The sequence below is a fragment of the Hydra vulgaris genome, chromosome 06 (genome assembly GCF_038396675.1).
Source record: "Hydra vulgaris chromosome 06, alternate assembly HydraT2T_AEP".
Taxonomy (NCBI): Eukaryota; Metazoa; Cnidaria; class Hydrozoa; order Anthoathecata; family Hydridae; genus Hydra; species Hydra vulgaris.
Window position 1 is genome coordinate 34,918,734 of NC_088925.1, and position 18,231 is coordinate 34,936,964.

Consider the following 18,231-nt stretch of genomic DNA (forward strand, 5'->3'; position numbering starts at 1 on the left):
ATATATATATATATATATATATATATATATATATATATATGTATATATATATATATATATATATATATATATATATATATATATATATATATATATATATATATATATATATATATATTTATATATATATATATATATATGTTTCAATGTCATATCTTGTTGTACGTGAATATATATATATATATATTTTTGAATATAAAGCATAAAAAACAGCTGCGTACAAACTAAATTTATTCTTCGTATTGTTTCGATCTGCTTTTGCACAGATCGTCATCAGACGTCTAATGACGATCTGTGCAAAAGCAGATCGAAACAATACGAAGAATAAATTTAGTTTGTACGCAGCTGTTTTTTATGCTTTATATTCAAAAATATATATTTATATATATATATATATATATATATATATATATATATACACACACAGTAGTGGCCAAAAAATTAAGTCACGTCATAAAAAATAACTCAAATTTTGCAGTGTAAATTTTTTATTGAGTAAACACAATAGAAAATGTAAAATAAATGAAAAAAATAGATAAAATTATCAAAAATTGATAATATTCAATAAAATAATAGTTATAGCACTAAATTATAGCAAAAGTTTAAAAGACTTGATTGTTATAGTTCAATACTTTGTCGGATGTCCTTTATTATCAAGCACGGCTTGTATTCTTCTTGGCATACTATGTACTAATGTTTTACAAAATTCTCGAGTGATTTCATTAGTCCACACTTCTTTAAGAACTTTTTGAAGATGTTCTCCAGATTTTGGCTGATGTGCTGTAACTTTCTGCTTCATTATATTCCAGCAGTTCTCGATAACATTAAGATCGGGTGAACTTGAGGGCCAATTAGATAATAGTTCAATTTTATTATCAGTAAACCACTTCTTAACTGTTTTAGCTGTATGACAAGGTGCTGAATCTTGCTGGAAAATGCTGGTTTTAGTAATTTTCATGTGCAGTTTCACTTTGTCTTTTAATACACTTAAATTTTACTTTCAGTACACTTAGAATGCACTTTTGTGCATTGACTTTTTCACCTTTTTTAAAGATGTGCAACCCGCATTGGCCTTGCGCTCTGATTGCTCCCCATAACATGACTGAAGGAGGATGCTTTACTGTTTTTATGGTATACTTTGGATTCAGGCATTCTCCCACAGGTCTTCTAGCATAATTATAGCCCGTGCTTCTAATTTATTGAAACGTACTTTCGTCTGTAAACATTACGCGTTCCCACCATTCCGGTGTCTTGTCTTTTAAACTCTTACAAAATTTAACCCTAGCTTGTAATTGAGATGGAGTTAATAAAGGTTTTTTAGCTGGTCTTCTTGCAACTAGACAAAAGTCATAACACAACCTTTTTCTAATTGTTCTTGAACTAATAGTTAGTCCCCTTTCCAAAGCAAGTTGTGATAACCTTGCAGATGTTGTTTTTGGGGCTCACTATTAACAACATTCTTTAAAAAACGGTCTTTTCGTTATGTACTCACACGTTTTCTACCACAATTTTAGCAATTTGAATAGTCTTGCACACGTAAAGCATTTTGCACGGCACATCTTGATATTTTTAACTGTTTTGCTGTACTACTTTGAGAATAGCCCTCCAAAAATAGTGCATTTATTTTACCTTTAACAAAGTTATTAATATCACGCTTTTTACCCATAATATCACAACTAAGGCAACCTGACGGTGTAAAATAAATCAAAATATCTTCAAAAATATAATTAAAAAATTTGTATCAAAGGTAATAACGCCATAAATAAACAATAAGTTAAAAAAGTTTAAAAAACGTAGCCTGCCTTAATTTTTTGGCCACTACTGTATATACTTATTTTAGAGGATCTATATATTTCAACACCACGTCAATAATAACATTAAAAGATTTTAATAATAATAATAGTAATATATCAATACTGAAAAAGAGATAATGCATCCCTGCAGAACCTATCACTAGGTTATTGCAGCCGTTGTTATAAGTATAACCATACCACCAAACACCAAAAGAGCATTTAATTGTGAACGTTGCAACAACATCACTGTGAATGTAGCTATCAGTAATTATATATGGACAATAAAATAGCATTAAATGAGTTTAATGATACTGCATTGGTATCTTAGGTTTTTATGGTATTTCACAATTTTGCAGCTCTGTTTGTAAAGCAATTTAATTTTGCTGGACAATTTGTTAACAGTTCGATATTCAATATGCCCTTGCCTACGTGTATGAATCACAGGTTTATCAATAACTGAAAACGTAAAATTTGACCATTGTATTTTCTCATACACATGAACAACTTTATTCATTTAGATTAAGTCTCCACGCTGCCGTCTTAAATGTAAACTGGTTTAATTCAAATATTTATGGCGTTTTTTGTACGATAAGTCTTTTAATTCTGAAGGGATTCTTGTTACTTTTCGTTGAATTCTTTCCAACCTTTCTATATCACCCATTAAATGCAGACACCAATTAAGGTATTAGCGTTATTACATGCGTTTAACACTTGCGTTTTCCGTTTCAAATCTTATCTTATTGTGATTCCTAAATCTCTTTCTTCATTCGGTAATTCTAAGACTAGTGGTGTGTTATCTAATTTATTTATACTATAATAGTATATTAAATTCTGTTTGCCGAGGTTCCTAACTCTGCATTTGTTGATGTTTATGTTAATTAACCAGTCTTTACACAACTTTAAAAGATCATTAATACCGTCTTGTAATGATAAACATCGTGTCAAATTATTTACTTCAGCTACCATTTTTGAATCATCAGCATAAAATTTTGAATTAATGACCTCTTTCAAATTGTTAATGAAAATGATAAAAAAATATTGGCCCGAGCACCGAACCTTGTGGAACACCACTCAAGACCATCCCCCAAATTGATATAAAATCACCCATAAAAACTCGTTGTTTACGAGAATATAAAAGATCTCCAATCCATTTCAATAACTTGCCTTTTATACCATTAGCTGATAATTTTTACAATAATCTTTAAGTCAAAGGTCTTACCGAAATCTAAAAAAGTAATATTCACGAACAAATTTTAAGGACAAATAACATGTATTCAAGTTCATAGATGTAAAAAGTATGCAGCCCTTTTTAATGGATTTCATGACCTTACTTTATTAGACCATGACATTACTTTATTTACCTTAAAAGGGGTTAAAGATACGGGTCTATAACTCTCTGCAATCTACTACCCTTCTTAAATAACGGATTACATTTGAAGCTTTACAGATGTCAGGCTATTTTGAATTATTGAACAATATATTAAATAGAATACTTAACGGTTTTGAAAACTGGATGTGCATTGTTTTAATACGTATCCATGCACATTATCTACACCAATACTCTTGTATGGCTTTTAATACTTGTTGATATACGTTTAACTCATTAAAAGTTGATATCGGACAATCTTTATCTGTTTGAATCGGAAAATTTGGCGTTTCGTTGTTATGACTTTTTTTCAACCTCATGCTCCTATACTGTAGCTCGATGAACTTTTACCTAAATTTTATGTCAAAATTAATTTTTCAATGGCGGGGTGAACTTTTTTCAAAAGATATGCAAATAGTAGTTCATTTCGTGCTTTTTAGGTAAAAGTTTATCAAACTACAGTACAGGAGCATGGGGTTGAAAAAAAAGTCATAGCCCTAATTTACATATATACGAGGGTCACTATTTATATTTCGGAAATAGGAAAAAAAACAAATAGTTAAGCTGTGAATATATTTTTATTGTTTTTCAAAGGACTTGCCACGATGATCAATACACTTTGGCATGCGCTTAAACCAATTTTTAAAGCATTTATTTCATTCCGAATGAGGTACCTCCAAAACATGATTTTTGAACTTCTTTGGGGGATGAAAATCGTTGACCGCGCAGTTTATTCTTCACGGATGGGAACAAAAAGAAATCATTGGGTGTCAAATCAGGGCTGTATGGCGGATGACCCATCGATTCGATGTTCTGAGTGCTCAAATAGTCTCTTGTTTGAGCCGATGTGTGAGAGCTTGCATTGTCCTGATGAAGAACAATCCGACATCTCTTGTTTGTTTTCCTTATCTCACCAAAGAGTTTCTTGTTCTACAATCCTCTGGAGGCACTGTTGCAATATGACCATTTTTTCCGAAGAAACAGGCTACCATTTTCTTTGAAGTGCTTTGTGCGCGAACAACTTTTGTTAGATTTGGGTCTTCTTGGAACACCCATACAGTCGACTGCTGCTTACTTTCGGGCTCATACGAATATACCCATGATTCGTCACCTGTCACGATTTTATAAACGTCTTTTGGAGCACCGCGATTGTATTTCTTAAGCATTTCTTTGCACCAATCGACACGAGCCTTTTTTTGAGCGATTGTCAAATTATGTGGGATCCAACGCGAACATTCGCACAGATAAGTGTTCAAGTAAAATTGCATATATGCTGGTGGAACTAATGCTTATGGATGCCTCAATCTCACAATAGGTTATATGACAATCTTGCTTAATCATTTCGTGCACAGCATCGATGTTTTCTGTCACTGCAGTTGATTTTGGACGACCTTCACGAAACTCGTCGGACAGCGAACTACGACCACGATTGAATTCACTATACCAGCAATACACTGGTTTTTGATGGACCTTCACTGCCAAAAGTCAAAATAAGTTGATTGACGCACTCTTGTTGTGATAATCCACGTCGAAAGTTGTAAAAAATTATCCCACGAAAATGTTCACAAATCAGTTCCATTTTTTGCCGAGACGAAACTTTTAACTAAATATAAAATAAACAAATAGCGTCCGTATGACAAAATGTTCTGAGTACGTATATCGTCAAAAACGTTAAACTTTACGATGGAACCGTTAGATAAACTCACATGACATCAGTGTTGCCAATTCCCGGAATATAAATAGTGGCCCTCGTATAAAAGTATATGCAGAATATATTAGGGTTTTACAGGGTGACCACTCTGATCACTTTAAAATATGAAAATATAATTCCATGATTTTTCCATGACTTTTTTATTACTTTTCCATGACTCTTCATAAACTTTTTTAAAAAACAACTTTAGTAAAATATTTAGTGCTTGCCATGCACTTAGCAGTTGCCACTTGGTCAATTTTACTATCCGTAAACATAACTTTAGACTACTCACTTAAACCAGTACATGATCTAAGTGAATAGTTTGAGTTTCCTCTGCCTTTCTGAGATGCCCCTAGCCCAACTCATGACTTATTACTGCTCCAATTCCTATGTTACTTAAACTGAAACTATACTAGACTATGAGTTGATCCTATGAAACAGGTTATACTGGATTACATATTACCAATAGCAGGTGATCTGATCATAAATGATTGATTGATACAAACTCAAACAAAATTCAAAAGTGTGTTTTTATTTGTTAAAATGATATTTTGATAAATACTAAAATTTATCTTCTAAAAAGGGTGACCTGACTGATTGCAATAAAATAATAATCTATAACTTACATTGCAAATATCCTAAAACTAAATAAAATAGAAAAAAATAAAGATAATTTTAAAAAGTTCCATAAATTTTCCATAATTTTTAATGGAAATTTAGGAATTCCCTGACCAAACAAAATTCAATGACATTTCCATGATTTCTATGACCAGTGGCCACCGAGTTTCTACAAGAACATTGTAAAGTATTTGTTTATTGATGAGATATATTTACAATATACGTATGTTGTAGTTAAGACTGCAAGCTGTGATGTAAATGAAACATACTCTGAATTTCTTTTCCTATTCCTATGCTTGAATCGAATCCACCATGTGTGTAATTTGGTCGAGCTTGATCTTAGCATTAGCTGTTACCGTTAGCTTGCAACCAAGTTTAACCCTGAGAATGTTTCATTACAGTGTATTTAACTGCTCGAAAAATTTAAATTTTCAACTACAAAAAGTACTTTTTGAAGATGATCTTTGTCTCCAGTAGCTAAAATAAAATCTTTAATGAGCATAATATTTCTTTCTGCACCATCATTTACAACAGATATGTTTTTGATCCATACAATAAAACCAACAACCTAGGATGGTTAAAAACATCTATAGTATTAAGACTATTATTGAGCCATTCTTAAATACTTGCTCTTGATATTTTAAAATGTTTGAAGAGAAGTTAGCTTTGCTCAAAAATCAGCTTAGGGAGCTCTGTGGTCTTATCAATTTGTACATTTGATGATTTACAACGCTGAAATTCATTTGGTTCTTCAAGCTCAATCAGAGCTAGCAACATTTTTAACTTAGTTTCTGAAGGAACTTCTTTATCCCCAAAGGACAAAACACAGAGTTGCGGAATTAAGTACCACGTATGGCGTCCCATGCTGAGAAACAAAGCATTTCCAATCTTCTAACTGACTTTTATCTATGCATAGGCTGTCTGGATAGCTTTCAAATCATTGTTGGGAGTCAGAAATTCTGAAAATCTTTTCAAAAACCATGGAACATAGCAAATTGCAATGAACAAATTTGCATCCTTCAACTGCAGCACTTCTTTCTCTGTCAAGATATTATTGGTATCTTTGGTCATATAAAGAGTCAGGATGTAGATTGCATATGCTAAAAATTTTGCCTCATGGCAGGCGCTAGGTTGATGGAACTTAAAAATTTGTACTTCCGCTCCAAAGAAGAAAGAGGCAAGCTTACAAACTATACCATAATCATTCCTTGAAAGCACCATATCAATAGTTGCATTAGTCAAAAATATCTTAGCTTTCTCTGCAACAGTACGAAGAACAGAGCCAATCTTCACATAATCTCTTTGCCAGTCCAATTTACATAAATTTTTCACTTCATTAACTTTTTCGCAAATTTCAAATGGGGAGGTGAAATAACAAAAAAAAAAAAAAAAAAAAAAAAAAAATATACGTATTTTATACAAAGTATTTATTGAAAAACATAAAAATAAAATAAATAACAATTTGTAATAAAGTGATATTTAAATAAAGAAGAAAAAATTAAAAATAAAAGAGTACTTAGTTTATAAAAACCTCAATATTATGTATATAATATACATAATATAATATTATGTATATTTTTAAATATTATGTATATAATATACATAATATTATAATATTATTTATATTTTTAAACCAAGTTGTATAAAAGTAAGATAAATAACAATTCGTTGATATTAAAAAAAAAAAAAAAAGTTCAAGAACTCAAATTAGATTTCAATAAAATTTAGTCGGGTATTTATGCAGTACTTTTTTTACAAAAAGATTGGGGTCATCTGCAAAAAGAATACAATTTAAGAAGTCTGTTGCTAAATTTAAATCATTTATATATACTAGGAATAGCAAGGGTCCTAAAATAGAGCCCTGGGCACACCACAAGTTACAGCATATGGAATTGTTTGTTTTTGCTCATATAGGATGAATTTCTTTTTATTAGTCAAATAGCTTTTGAACAAAAGTAAGTTATTATTTTTTACTCCATAATATTCAATTTTTTTTTATTAGTATGTTATGGTTTACAGTATCAAAAGCCTTTGACAGATCAATGAAAACTCCTAATGTAAAGTAGTTAGTTCATAATGCGTTTGTTATTTGATTCACTATTTCAACTTCTGCATGTTCAGTGGAACACTTTTTTTTGAAACCAAAATGTTTTGAATTCAATATGCCGTTTTCGGATAAATAATTAAATAGCCTGTTGTACATTATTTTTTTAAGCAATTTTGAGAAACATGGTAATATAGATACAGTTCTATAATTTAAAATATCATCGCCATTCTTAAAAACCGGTGTGATTCTTGCAATTTTAAATTTTTCCGAGACAATACCTCTTTTAAAAGAAAGATTAAAGATGTGAAACAAAAGAGGTTCGATTATATCATAAACAGGTTTTACAACATTAACGTTAATTTTATCAAGTCCAACACTTTTGTTAGATTTAAGATTATAAAAGTTCGCAATTCAATTAATTTAAGATTAGGTTCATCCATAACTTTATCGTAATTTTTTAAATATGACTCAAATGAAGTTGAATTCAGAGGAACTTTTTATGCTAAATTTGGACCAGCATTAATAAAAAAACTGTTTATTTTTTTATCAATAATTGATTTATCATAAATATTTTGTTCATCAACTGTTATTTTTTTTGACAGAATATTTCTCGCATAATTGTTTTTGCCAATTACTTCTTTAATTCCAAGTTTTTTTGGTGTTTCTGCTTGCTTTGTCTAATAGCTTTGCATAATCAAACTTTTTAGAGTTTCTTTTTGTTTTTTTGAATATATTTTTGTAGTTTTTATATGTCATTTCGTTTTTATAAGTTTTTTTTAAGGATTTATCATATAATTTTTGTTTTCTCTTTGAGGATTTTAGTAAATTATTAGACATCCATGAAGTCATAATTGTTTTTGTGTTCACAATCTTATTTTTTTTTTCAGGAAACGCTGTTTCATTTGCTTGTAGAATTGACTTAGAAATAGATCATATGAGCTGTTAGCATCATTGCAATATTGCAATACCAGTTGTTAGCATCATTGCAATGATTGCAATACCAGATTCCAATAAAAGTTGTTTCTTAAAAGGTTTTGAAACTGTTTTACAGAGTTTTCATTGATCTGTTGCCTAAATAGGGTATTTTTATAAGGAATATTGTTATTTATTATGTTATTAGTAACTATGAATGTATAATTCATAGTTAATAATAACATAATAAATTAAAAGTCTTTAAAGTCAAAGATTTTGGTAGTTATTTAGGATCTATAGAATGGGAATCAGTTGAAATCACTTGAAAGTATTTGTTTTTTGAAAGCTGAATGGAAAAGAGTCAATTTAGTTTTAAATATTACTAAATTTAGGCTTTTCCATTCAGTTTTCAAAAACAAATAATTTTGAAGTTGTAAACCGGGACACGCAGGGGTTGCGGCGGCGTGGGAGGGGGTTGTTTAGAAAGAAGTATCGGTGTATTTGTGTGCGTGTGTGTGTGTGTGTGCGTGTGTATGTGTGTATGTGTGTGTGTATATGTGTGTGTGTGTGTGTGGGGGGGGGGGTAGGGTGTTGCATAATGCTGAAGTAAATGACTAGAGAGATAGGAATGGGAGAAAAAGTAGTGTTTTTTTGTGCTTTAATAAATATGGCACTCTGTAATTAGATTTCATGAAAGTCTTTATATAAAACAGAAAGAGCTCCATTGCTCAGCTGCTGAAGGGATCTAAAGCAAAGAAACAACACCATAATATTTTTGTATTATTTGTTAAATCTTATAAAAGAAATATGAGAAACAAACTATTCACTGTTTTTATACGAGTTATACTTCTCAGTAGAATGTACTTTTTCGAGCAAGATATAACTATTTTAAATTTTCTCATAAAAAAGTGAGCATGTAATGCTAAAGTTTAACTTGCAGTGAAGCAATGCACGTACCGTGAACTTCTTCAAACAACCTCGGTCTTCTGAAAAAATATTTTTCATGATTAAAAAAATACGCTCTATAGGTGCAGATGTTCCTGGCAAAAACTAAAGGTATTCAATAACTTTTACTAGATTAGGTACACATATGTCTCCTTATTGAAAATGCTTGAATAATTGAATCCTTTTGTCAACATAAGCAATTTGGATTTTCAATGAATTCCATTCTTCCTTTTTTGATGCAAAAAATATTTTTGCACTTGTCATCTCATCAAAAAGACTGTCATATTAGTTTTTTGTTGATCATTTGAACCATGAATATTGTTTATAGCTTCAGCAGATTGTTCAATATCCTCCCACTTTAGTGCGTGATCAAGTCCAATCGATGCAAATATCTCAGCCCCACCAAAACTTTTTTCTCACAGTTCAATTATAAGAGATACATTGTTTATAAACGGAATTTATATTTGTTATAAATGTATTAATATCATGGGCACTAAATTTTTAGGCAACTATTTTGCTCCTTGTGGGACAAAATTACTACTTATTTTTTTCTCAAGATTAGATTTTAATTTTTTTTAAATAAGGTCTGTTGCATTTTATTGACTTTTTTCCATAACTAATACAGTTTTATTAAAATTATTTAGCTGACCATGCACAAGCCAGAAATATAACTCACCTGTTTCACTTTCAAAAAATGCTCGCAAAGCACGAGGACAATTTTCTTGAGAAATAAAGTATGACTTCAGGGCCTCAAACATAAACAAAATTCTTTCAACTGCGGTTAACAGAGAAAGAACTCTAGTACTTCCATGCTGGATTATTTTTCTATATTCCACAACTACTAAGTCACACAACTCCTTTAAATCAGTTATTCAAACTGTGTAGACATGAAAATACTTATATATTTTCACAACAAGAGCTTTAATTAAAATAAGAAAAACACTCACATATATAAATATAAGCATATATACACTTACACATGTATAGATGCGCACATATATAAATTGCTAACAATTAAACATAAGCTAGGATCTGAAAGAAGATCACAAGATCTTGTCGTCAGAACCTTATAAAATACAAGCAAGCAAAATAAAGACAAGTATAACATACAATAAAATAAAGTAAAAATTAAAAAAAAAAAGTAATAAAATTCAAGTTAATTAACAATTTTCAAAATATTAGAAAAATCTGAGTATATTATTAATTGAGAAAATATATATGTTTTTAGATTGAGCTTGAAAAGATAAAAGGAAGTTGGTTGATCGAAATTTCGCAGGACAATATTATTTCATAGGTGGGGTCCACGAGAAGCAATGCAAAATTGATTAAATTTTGTGTGACAAAACGGCTGATTTAAAAAATTTATGTTCCTCATATCGTATTTGTTGTTAGGTTTGAGTTTGAAAATATTATTAAAAGCGGTAGAGGTTAAATTATTTCAAAACATATACAAAACATAAAACTTTAAAAACATTGAGTTCAAATAAATTTAATAATCTCATTTCAGTAAAAATAGGTTTTGTATGTGTAAAACGGTCAGCATAGTTAATTGTGCGGATCGTATATTTTTGACGACGATAAAGAAGTTTTAACTTACTTTTTACAGTACTCCCCCAAGCAGTGTTAGCGTAATTTATGTAACTGTGGATAAAAGAGTAATAAAGTTGGCTTAAGCAATTTTTATTAAGGTAGTTACGAGCTTTATATAGAATCCCAATGTTTTTTGAAAGTTTAGTAGATACATAATTAATGTGTTGATTCCAGGAGATGTTTTCATCGAGATAAACGCCTAAGAATTTTGTAACGGAATCATTTTTTATTTCAATTTCGTCTATATAAAGTTGCGGCAAGTTTTTTGGAAAAATCGCTTTTTTGCATACTAATGGAATAGAGTCCATTTGGTTTTATTAATATTTAAAGTTAGCTTATTACATTTAAACCAATTTGATATCTTATTATATATAAAGGGCAATGTGTGTGTGTTTGTTTGTTTGTTCTCTATAGAAATCCAAACCGCCGGACCGATCTCGATGAAATTTGGCATGGGGTTAGTCCTCGAGGGGGAGAACGTTCTTAGCTGGGTTTTGACCCCGTACCCCGCCCCCCGGGGTCAGGAGGCCAAAAAATGGGCCAAAAAATGGACCATTTTTTGGGCCCATTTTTGGGCCCATTTTTGTGTACAGATATCAGGTAAGCCAGTTTAAATATTGGCCCGGGCAACGCTGGGTAACTCCAGCTAGGTATATATAAAGGGCAATGTGTGTTTGTGTGTGTGTTTGTTTGTTTGTTTGTTCTCTATAGAAATCCAAACCGCCGGACCGATCTTGATGAAATTTGGCATGGGGGTAGTCCTCAAGGGGGAGAAGGTTCTTAGCAGGGTTTTGACCCCGTACCCCTACCCCCGGGGTCAGGGGGCCCAAAACAGGGATCCAGTGTGGCTCTGCAGCCTCAGCCGTGCAATTTGGCAAAACCTAAAAGCTTTCTACCTGTGGAGGAGTGTCAGAACACTTCATTTGACAACAAACATGAGGGTAAAGTTGTCTGGTGATCTGTCAGCAGGAGCCTTTTCCAATCAGCTCCTTGCCTTAGGCAATGGTAAGGCACCAATTGATGTGCTCATTAAATTCCCTGCCAACTTTTGCACACTGGTGGATTCTGCAGAGGAACTCATTGTCAAGGTGTTTCCCAACATCCAGCAGAGTTTCACCAGACATGACTGGATCTGTGAGAGAGCTATTCTGGCTCCCAAAAATGAGTCTGTCACCAAGATCAATATGCAGATCCAGAAAATGCTCCCAGGCAATGAAAAGTCCTACAACTCCATTGACATGGTTATGGACCCCAGTGAAGCTGTCAACTATCCAACAGAATTTCTGAACTCTTTAGAACCATCTGGATGTCCTCCTCACATTCTTCACCTGAAAGTTGGAGCACCAATCATTCTCCTTCGCAACCTCGACAGTCCCAAGCTCTGCAATGGAACTCGACTCATCATCAAAGCTATCCTTTCAAACTTGATTGAAGCAATTATACTGACTGGATGTGGCAAAGGTGAGAATGTCTTCATTCCAATGATTCCCAATGACCTCCCATTCAGTTTCAAGCGCCTCCAGTTTCCAGTCAGGCTGGCTTTTGCCATGCCTGACTGGAAACCGGGTGGGCAGCAAGGGCATTTGCCCCCGCCAATAATTTTTCAAATAAATAATTTTGAAGAAATTGACTGAAAAAATGACTTAAAAAAAAAAAAAAAGGTCCTTAAAACTATTTCGGGGTAGTACCCCCCCCCCTCCCAATATAATTTTTGTTCCTACGGCCGTGTGATAAACGATGTTCTTCGACATGCACTGATTACTCATAGGACAGATGGATTTGTTGACAAAGTTGCATGTTTTTCCCTCATCTTTTTCTTGGCTGTATAATATCCTGTGATAATCCGAATTAATGATGGACTTGATGTTTGGCATACATGAGTAGCTTATTTTAATGGTATTTCAATTAAATATCTTTCGAAGTTTGTGAGCAACCGGAAAGTGCAAGTCTACCATGTTCAAAAAACGACTGCCAATTTTTGTTGCAGCATTAGTACTGAAAGGTGAGTTGTACCAGATTATGTTTTGCTTGTGATTTTTGAATGGGATTGGTTTTTTATTTGAATGGTAAGCAAATTTGCAGATAAAAAATATTTGAATAATGCATCTTGATAAGGAGGAATGGATTGTTTAAAAATATTTTCGTTAGAAGAATTGGTTGACAATCTTAGTTCGATAGTTTGAGGGAGGCTTTTTAGTATACTAGGAGGGTGGTTAGAGTCAGCATTTATATAACTGATGAAATTGCCAGGCTTGCAGTAAGGTTGGAAAAAACTGTCATTAAGATTTAATTTTTTCCATCGGTTGGCCACTGCGGTTCTTAAACACTGCTAGACTATCATCTCTATACAATCCGAATTCATCTTTATTGTAAAACTGTGATAATTGAAGCCAGATAAATATTCCAACTAACTCACAAACTTCTGCACCATCAAAGGCTTCCATGGTGACATCAAATAAACCTCCACTTTTTTTAATCCAGGCTTCACCATTGTTAAAAAATAATGATTGATTCCTGGCGTAATATATTAACTTTTTTTCATCTTGTTTTTAAATAAGTATTTTTCAGTAAAGGTTATATCGAAAATTAAGAATTTGTATAGATGTTTTTCTTTAATACTTTGAAACCAATATATAACGTTTTTTAGTTTAGTCATTGACTGATGCAAACTTTTTTTAGATTACTATTTATTTTTGGTAGAATACCTTTAGAAATTCTTCCTACTTCGTTTTTTGCAGGATTTAATAGGTGAACTGTAGAGTTGTTTAACAAATTATCCTTGTGGTCTTTTAGAGTGATAAAACAATTGGAGATGTTTTATCACTCTAAAAGACCACAAGGATAATTCAATTCTGTTGAAAACATCATGATTAGCTAAAAGGTGTTTACTTTCAATATTTATTCGATCTTTCAGATTTTGGTCAGCCTTTTTATATGTAGATGCAACGGCGTTCTTAAGGAGGTGGTTATACTCTTCTTTGGAAATTCTGTACATTTTGGAGTTTTATCGGCTTTAGTTAAAGTTTTATGTGATTTGCGCAAAGATTTCATATCGCTAGATAGCTTTTCTTGAAACTTGTTGTCCACTTTACGAAATTTAAGATTTTATATATATATTTTGTATATACATATATATATATATATATATATATATATATATATATATATATATATATATATATACATATATATATATATATATATATATATATATATATATATATATATGCATATATTATATATAAATATATAAAAAAAAATTATTCCATGAACCTAATGTTTTGGAATGGCCACTCTTTTTTTATCATTAACTTCAAATTTTTTAGAAACTAATAAATAAAAAATATAAACTAACATTCATTGTATATATATATATATATATATATATATATATATATATATATATATATATATATATATATATATATATATATATATATATATATATATATATATATATACAATGAATGTTAGTTTATATTTTTTATTTATTAGTTTCTAAAAAATTTGAAGTTAATGATAAAGAAAGAGTGGCCATTCCAAAACATTAGGTTCATGGAATAATTTTTTTTTATATATTTAGATGAGAAGGATGGCATACCTTGTAAGTTTTTTCTATTATATAATTAATGATTCAGCCAAGATTTATATTAACTGAGCTTTATTAAGATAAATTAATTAAAAAATTTTTAATGCTGTTACATTCATGTATCTTGGATGCATTCATGTATCTTGTTTATGCATGAATGTATCCATATATCGATTTTTTTCTTTGTTTAGAATTTCGATACACTTTGTTTTAAATTTGGAAAATTTTCCGCGGATATAAGATTCCCTAGCCGAAATCCTTGATTGGCTTAAAAACATCGATTTAACATTAAGTTAAAATGCAAGAAAATGCAAGGTAACTTCTTATGTTCACTCACTTTGACAATAAAAATCTATATTTCAATTTTTCATATTGCTGAAGAATGATGCCTGGGTGTGCAAGAGTTTTAGTGAAAATAATAATAGTTGTATTGATAATAGTAATAGTTGTGGTGTTGTGATACGCTTGCTTTTTAAACAAGAAAATCTAAATTTGATACCCACCTCATACCTTATAGTACCGTGCTCAACTTATATCTAACCACAGTGGCCTTGTTTGTCAGGGTTGGTGCTTTAGTTAAGTATTCAGTTAAAAGCTAAAAGTTTATATATATACATATATATATATATATATATATATATATAGATATATATACATATATATATAAATATATATATATATATATATATATATATATATATATATATATATATATATATATATATATATATATATATATATATATATATATATATATATATATATATATATATATACAGGGCCGTACCAGGCCAACTTTGCGCTTCGGGCAAGCAAATAAAATTGCGCCCCCCTCCCAAAAAAATATACAAAAAACACATTATATATATATATACATTTACATGAAAAAAAATTAATTATTGATCACAAAATTTATCGCATCAATTTAAAAGAACAATTTGTCACCAATGTTTCACAAACTTCAGTTCAAGGTCACTTTTCTGGCTTTTTTGGAGGCAATGTCACTAATGACATCATCAAAATCAAGTGCGTTGGCCACTTCATGTTCAATTGAAACTACTGCCAGACAAGACAAACGTTCTTGGCCCATAGTTGATCTCAAATAGTTTTTTATGATCTTAAGTTTACTGAAACTTCTTTCACACGTGACAACTGTAACTGGTAAGGTGAGGAAGATGCGAATAGCAATTGCCGTGTTAGGATAAGCATCAGTCAATGAGTGTTTATGAATGGCAGCAGCTTGATATTTAAAGCTTGCCATTTCTGACTGAAAATCTGAAGAATCTAAATCTGCCTTGTAAATTTTAGACAAATTTTTGGCTTTAGTCTTAAGTTCATCCACTGAACTTTTGGAGAGAGAATGTCCACTGAGGAAGTCAAAATCTGAGGATACTGCAGACATAGCTTTAAACCGCCACTCAATTTGTGTGAGAATGCTGTCAAACACAAGGTTGCACTGGGATCCGAAATCTGTTTCTGGTGACAAACGGCAAAAGTCATCTTCAGCTTCATAAAGTGCCATTTGCTTCACTTTGCGCTTTCTCTTCATAGGAAAGTCTCCTTCAATTCCAATTTGGATAGCTGTTTCTGCAGCAGCTTTGATAATGTTGTCCACCCCAACATCTCTCAGATTCTGAATGGAAGCCTTCAGTCCTTTTATTTTTTTTGCTGCAATGTCAATTGAAATGTTTTTAGACTGAAGCAGTTGTTTTCCCGGTCAATTAAAGAAAGAATTTGACACCAAAAATCCAACAAACACAGAAAACTGAAATCAATTTGAATGATGAGCTCTTTTGCACTGCAAACTGAGACAGCATTTGTCTTGGTAGTGTGAATTATGGATTCCAAAACTTGAAGAATTTCTTTTATTTGTCTGTGTAGCGGGATGATTGCTTCTTTTTTGGCAGACCATCTTGTATCACTATTTCCCTTTAGTGAGATGGTCAATGTTTTCATCAGTTTTTCCCATCTTAAGGTAGAACTTGAGAAAAAGTTAAAGATGGCTTGAACTTTTCCAAAGAATGTAATCATGAGTGGAGAAACTTCAGCAGCATGGACACCAACAAGGTTTAAAGTGTGAGCTACACATGGAACAAATCTTGCAAACTCATTTAGAGAATGGATGTGAGCTTGGATGCCATTATATTTTCCAGACATATTGGCTCCATTGTCGTAACCTTGGCCCCGACAATCAGAAATGCTCAGGCCATCCTTCTCCAGTTTTTCGGTGATTTCAGCTGCAAGGCCCTTTCCAGTTTTTTCGTGAGATTCAATGAAGTCCACAAAGCTTAATAATGGCTTATCAGCTCAATTAAGTTCAGAAAGATGCCACTGTTTTGCTCTCCAATTACTTCTGTTGAACCCCGAAGGGCAAGATTGTTCTTGGCACAAAACAAAATTGCATCAACAATCACTTTCAAGATATCTCTCCACTTTTTCATCTCTCCGTTGATAACTCTCTGCAGATCAGAATCCAAGGTCTTTCCTTCCTTGAGATTTTTTTCCAGATTTTTTCAATCAGAATAGCATCTTTGGTGTTCATTGCTGTTTTCGTGTTCTGGAATTCTTGGGTTTAGTTTTTTCCAGTCACAAAATCCTTTTGAAATTTCTGAAAAATTGTTGGTTTTTGTCGTTGAAAATAGCAGACAGCAAAAACAAAATAAAGAATCTTTTTTGTTGCTGTACAGCAGCCAGTAGCGAACAAATTTCACCATTGGGATGAATTTTTTCATACCATTTTGAGCTGAAGTGTCGCATTCTGTTGTCAAAGTCACAAAGTGTGTTTGGGAAAAATTCTCTTATTTCTTGTTCCGGCCCATGCTGAATCAAAAAGCACCTTGTTTTATCTGTCATTTTAGGCCATGTAGCTGGATCACTGTGTTGAAAGTTTTCTCCTAAGGTTGCTGAAATTTCTGAGATTTTAGGAGGAAATTCACTGTTGCCCATTTCAATTGGTTTGGAAAGCTGAGAATTTCTATCTTCTTGTACTTCTGAATCATTTGGTCCAAATTCGTCTTGACTTTGGCCAATGAAAATCTCCTCTTCAATTAATTCCAATGGATGATATGAATTTAAGTCAGTAATTAAAGATGTAGCAGCAACTTCAGCTGTTAAATCATTATCAATTTCATTGCAAATATCCTCTGAAATAATTTGTTTTTCCACAGAAAAGTTTGTTACCAACCACTTCTTGAAACAATTTCTTACTTTGGGTCACTTTCAAGACGGTCTCTTCTTTTCTTCTTAAATTCAGCACCAGATAATTTTTTTGCACGATTCATTGTAAAAAATAATGTTCAGAAAATACAACTTTTTAGTGTTTAAGGGCGCTCTTCTGTTTGGTAAATGAGCTTTTATTTTAAAGTTCGTCAGGAGGCGCAATTTTAATTTATTTTCTTATCAACATAAAAGTGACGCCACGCAAATTAGTTTCATAATGTGAAAATAAATAAATTAATTTGGGGAATTTTGCGCCCTCCCAATTTTGGCGCCTCAGGCCGCGGCCCTGCTGGCCCCGCCCTTGGTACGGCCCTGTATATATATATATATATATATATATATATATATATATATATATATATATATATATATATATATATATATATATATATATATATATATATATATATATATATATAAATATATAAAGACTAATTTTGTAGACGACGCAAACTTTAT

General features: G+C 31.6%; 2 protein-coding genes across 2 annotated transcripts; one reads left to right on the forward strand and one right to left on the reverse strand.

Moving 5' to 3' along the window:
* Nucleotides 1–11,899: 11,899 nt before the first annotated feature.
* LOC136081353 (uncharacterized) lies at nucleotides 11,900–12,598 on the forward strand. The gene has a single exon (XM_065798664.1). The coding sequence runs from the start codon at nucleotides 11,900–11,902 to the stop codon at nucleotides 12,596–12,598; it is 699 nt and encodes a 232-aa protein (XP_065654736.1).
* A 2,916-nt stretch (nucleotides 12,599–15,514) lies between these two features.
* LOC136081354 (zinc finger MYM-type protein 1-like) lies at nucleotides 15,515–17,834 on the reverse strand. Its single transcript, XM_065798665.1, has 4 exons — nucleotides 17,771–17,834; nucleotides 17,390–17,696; nucleotides 16,311–16,840; nucleotides 15,515–16,221 (listed from the first exon to the last, which is right to left on the reverse strand). Exons 1-4 carry the CDS (start codon nucleotides 17,832–17,834, stop codon nucleotides 15,515–15,517), a joined length of 1,608 nt encoding a protein of 535 aa, XP_065654737.1.
* Between the last annotated feature and the right edge of the window lie 397 nt (nucleotides 17,835–18,231).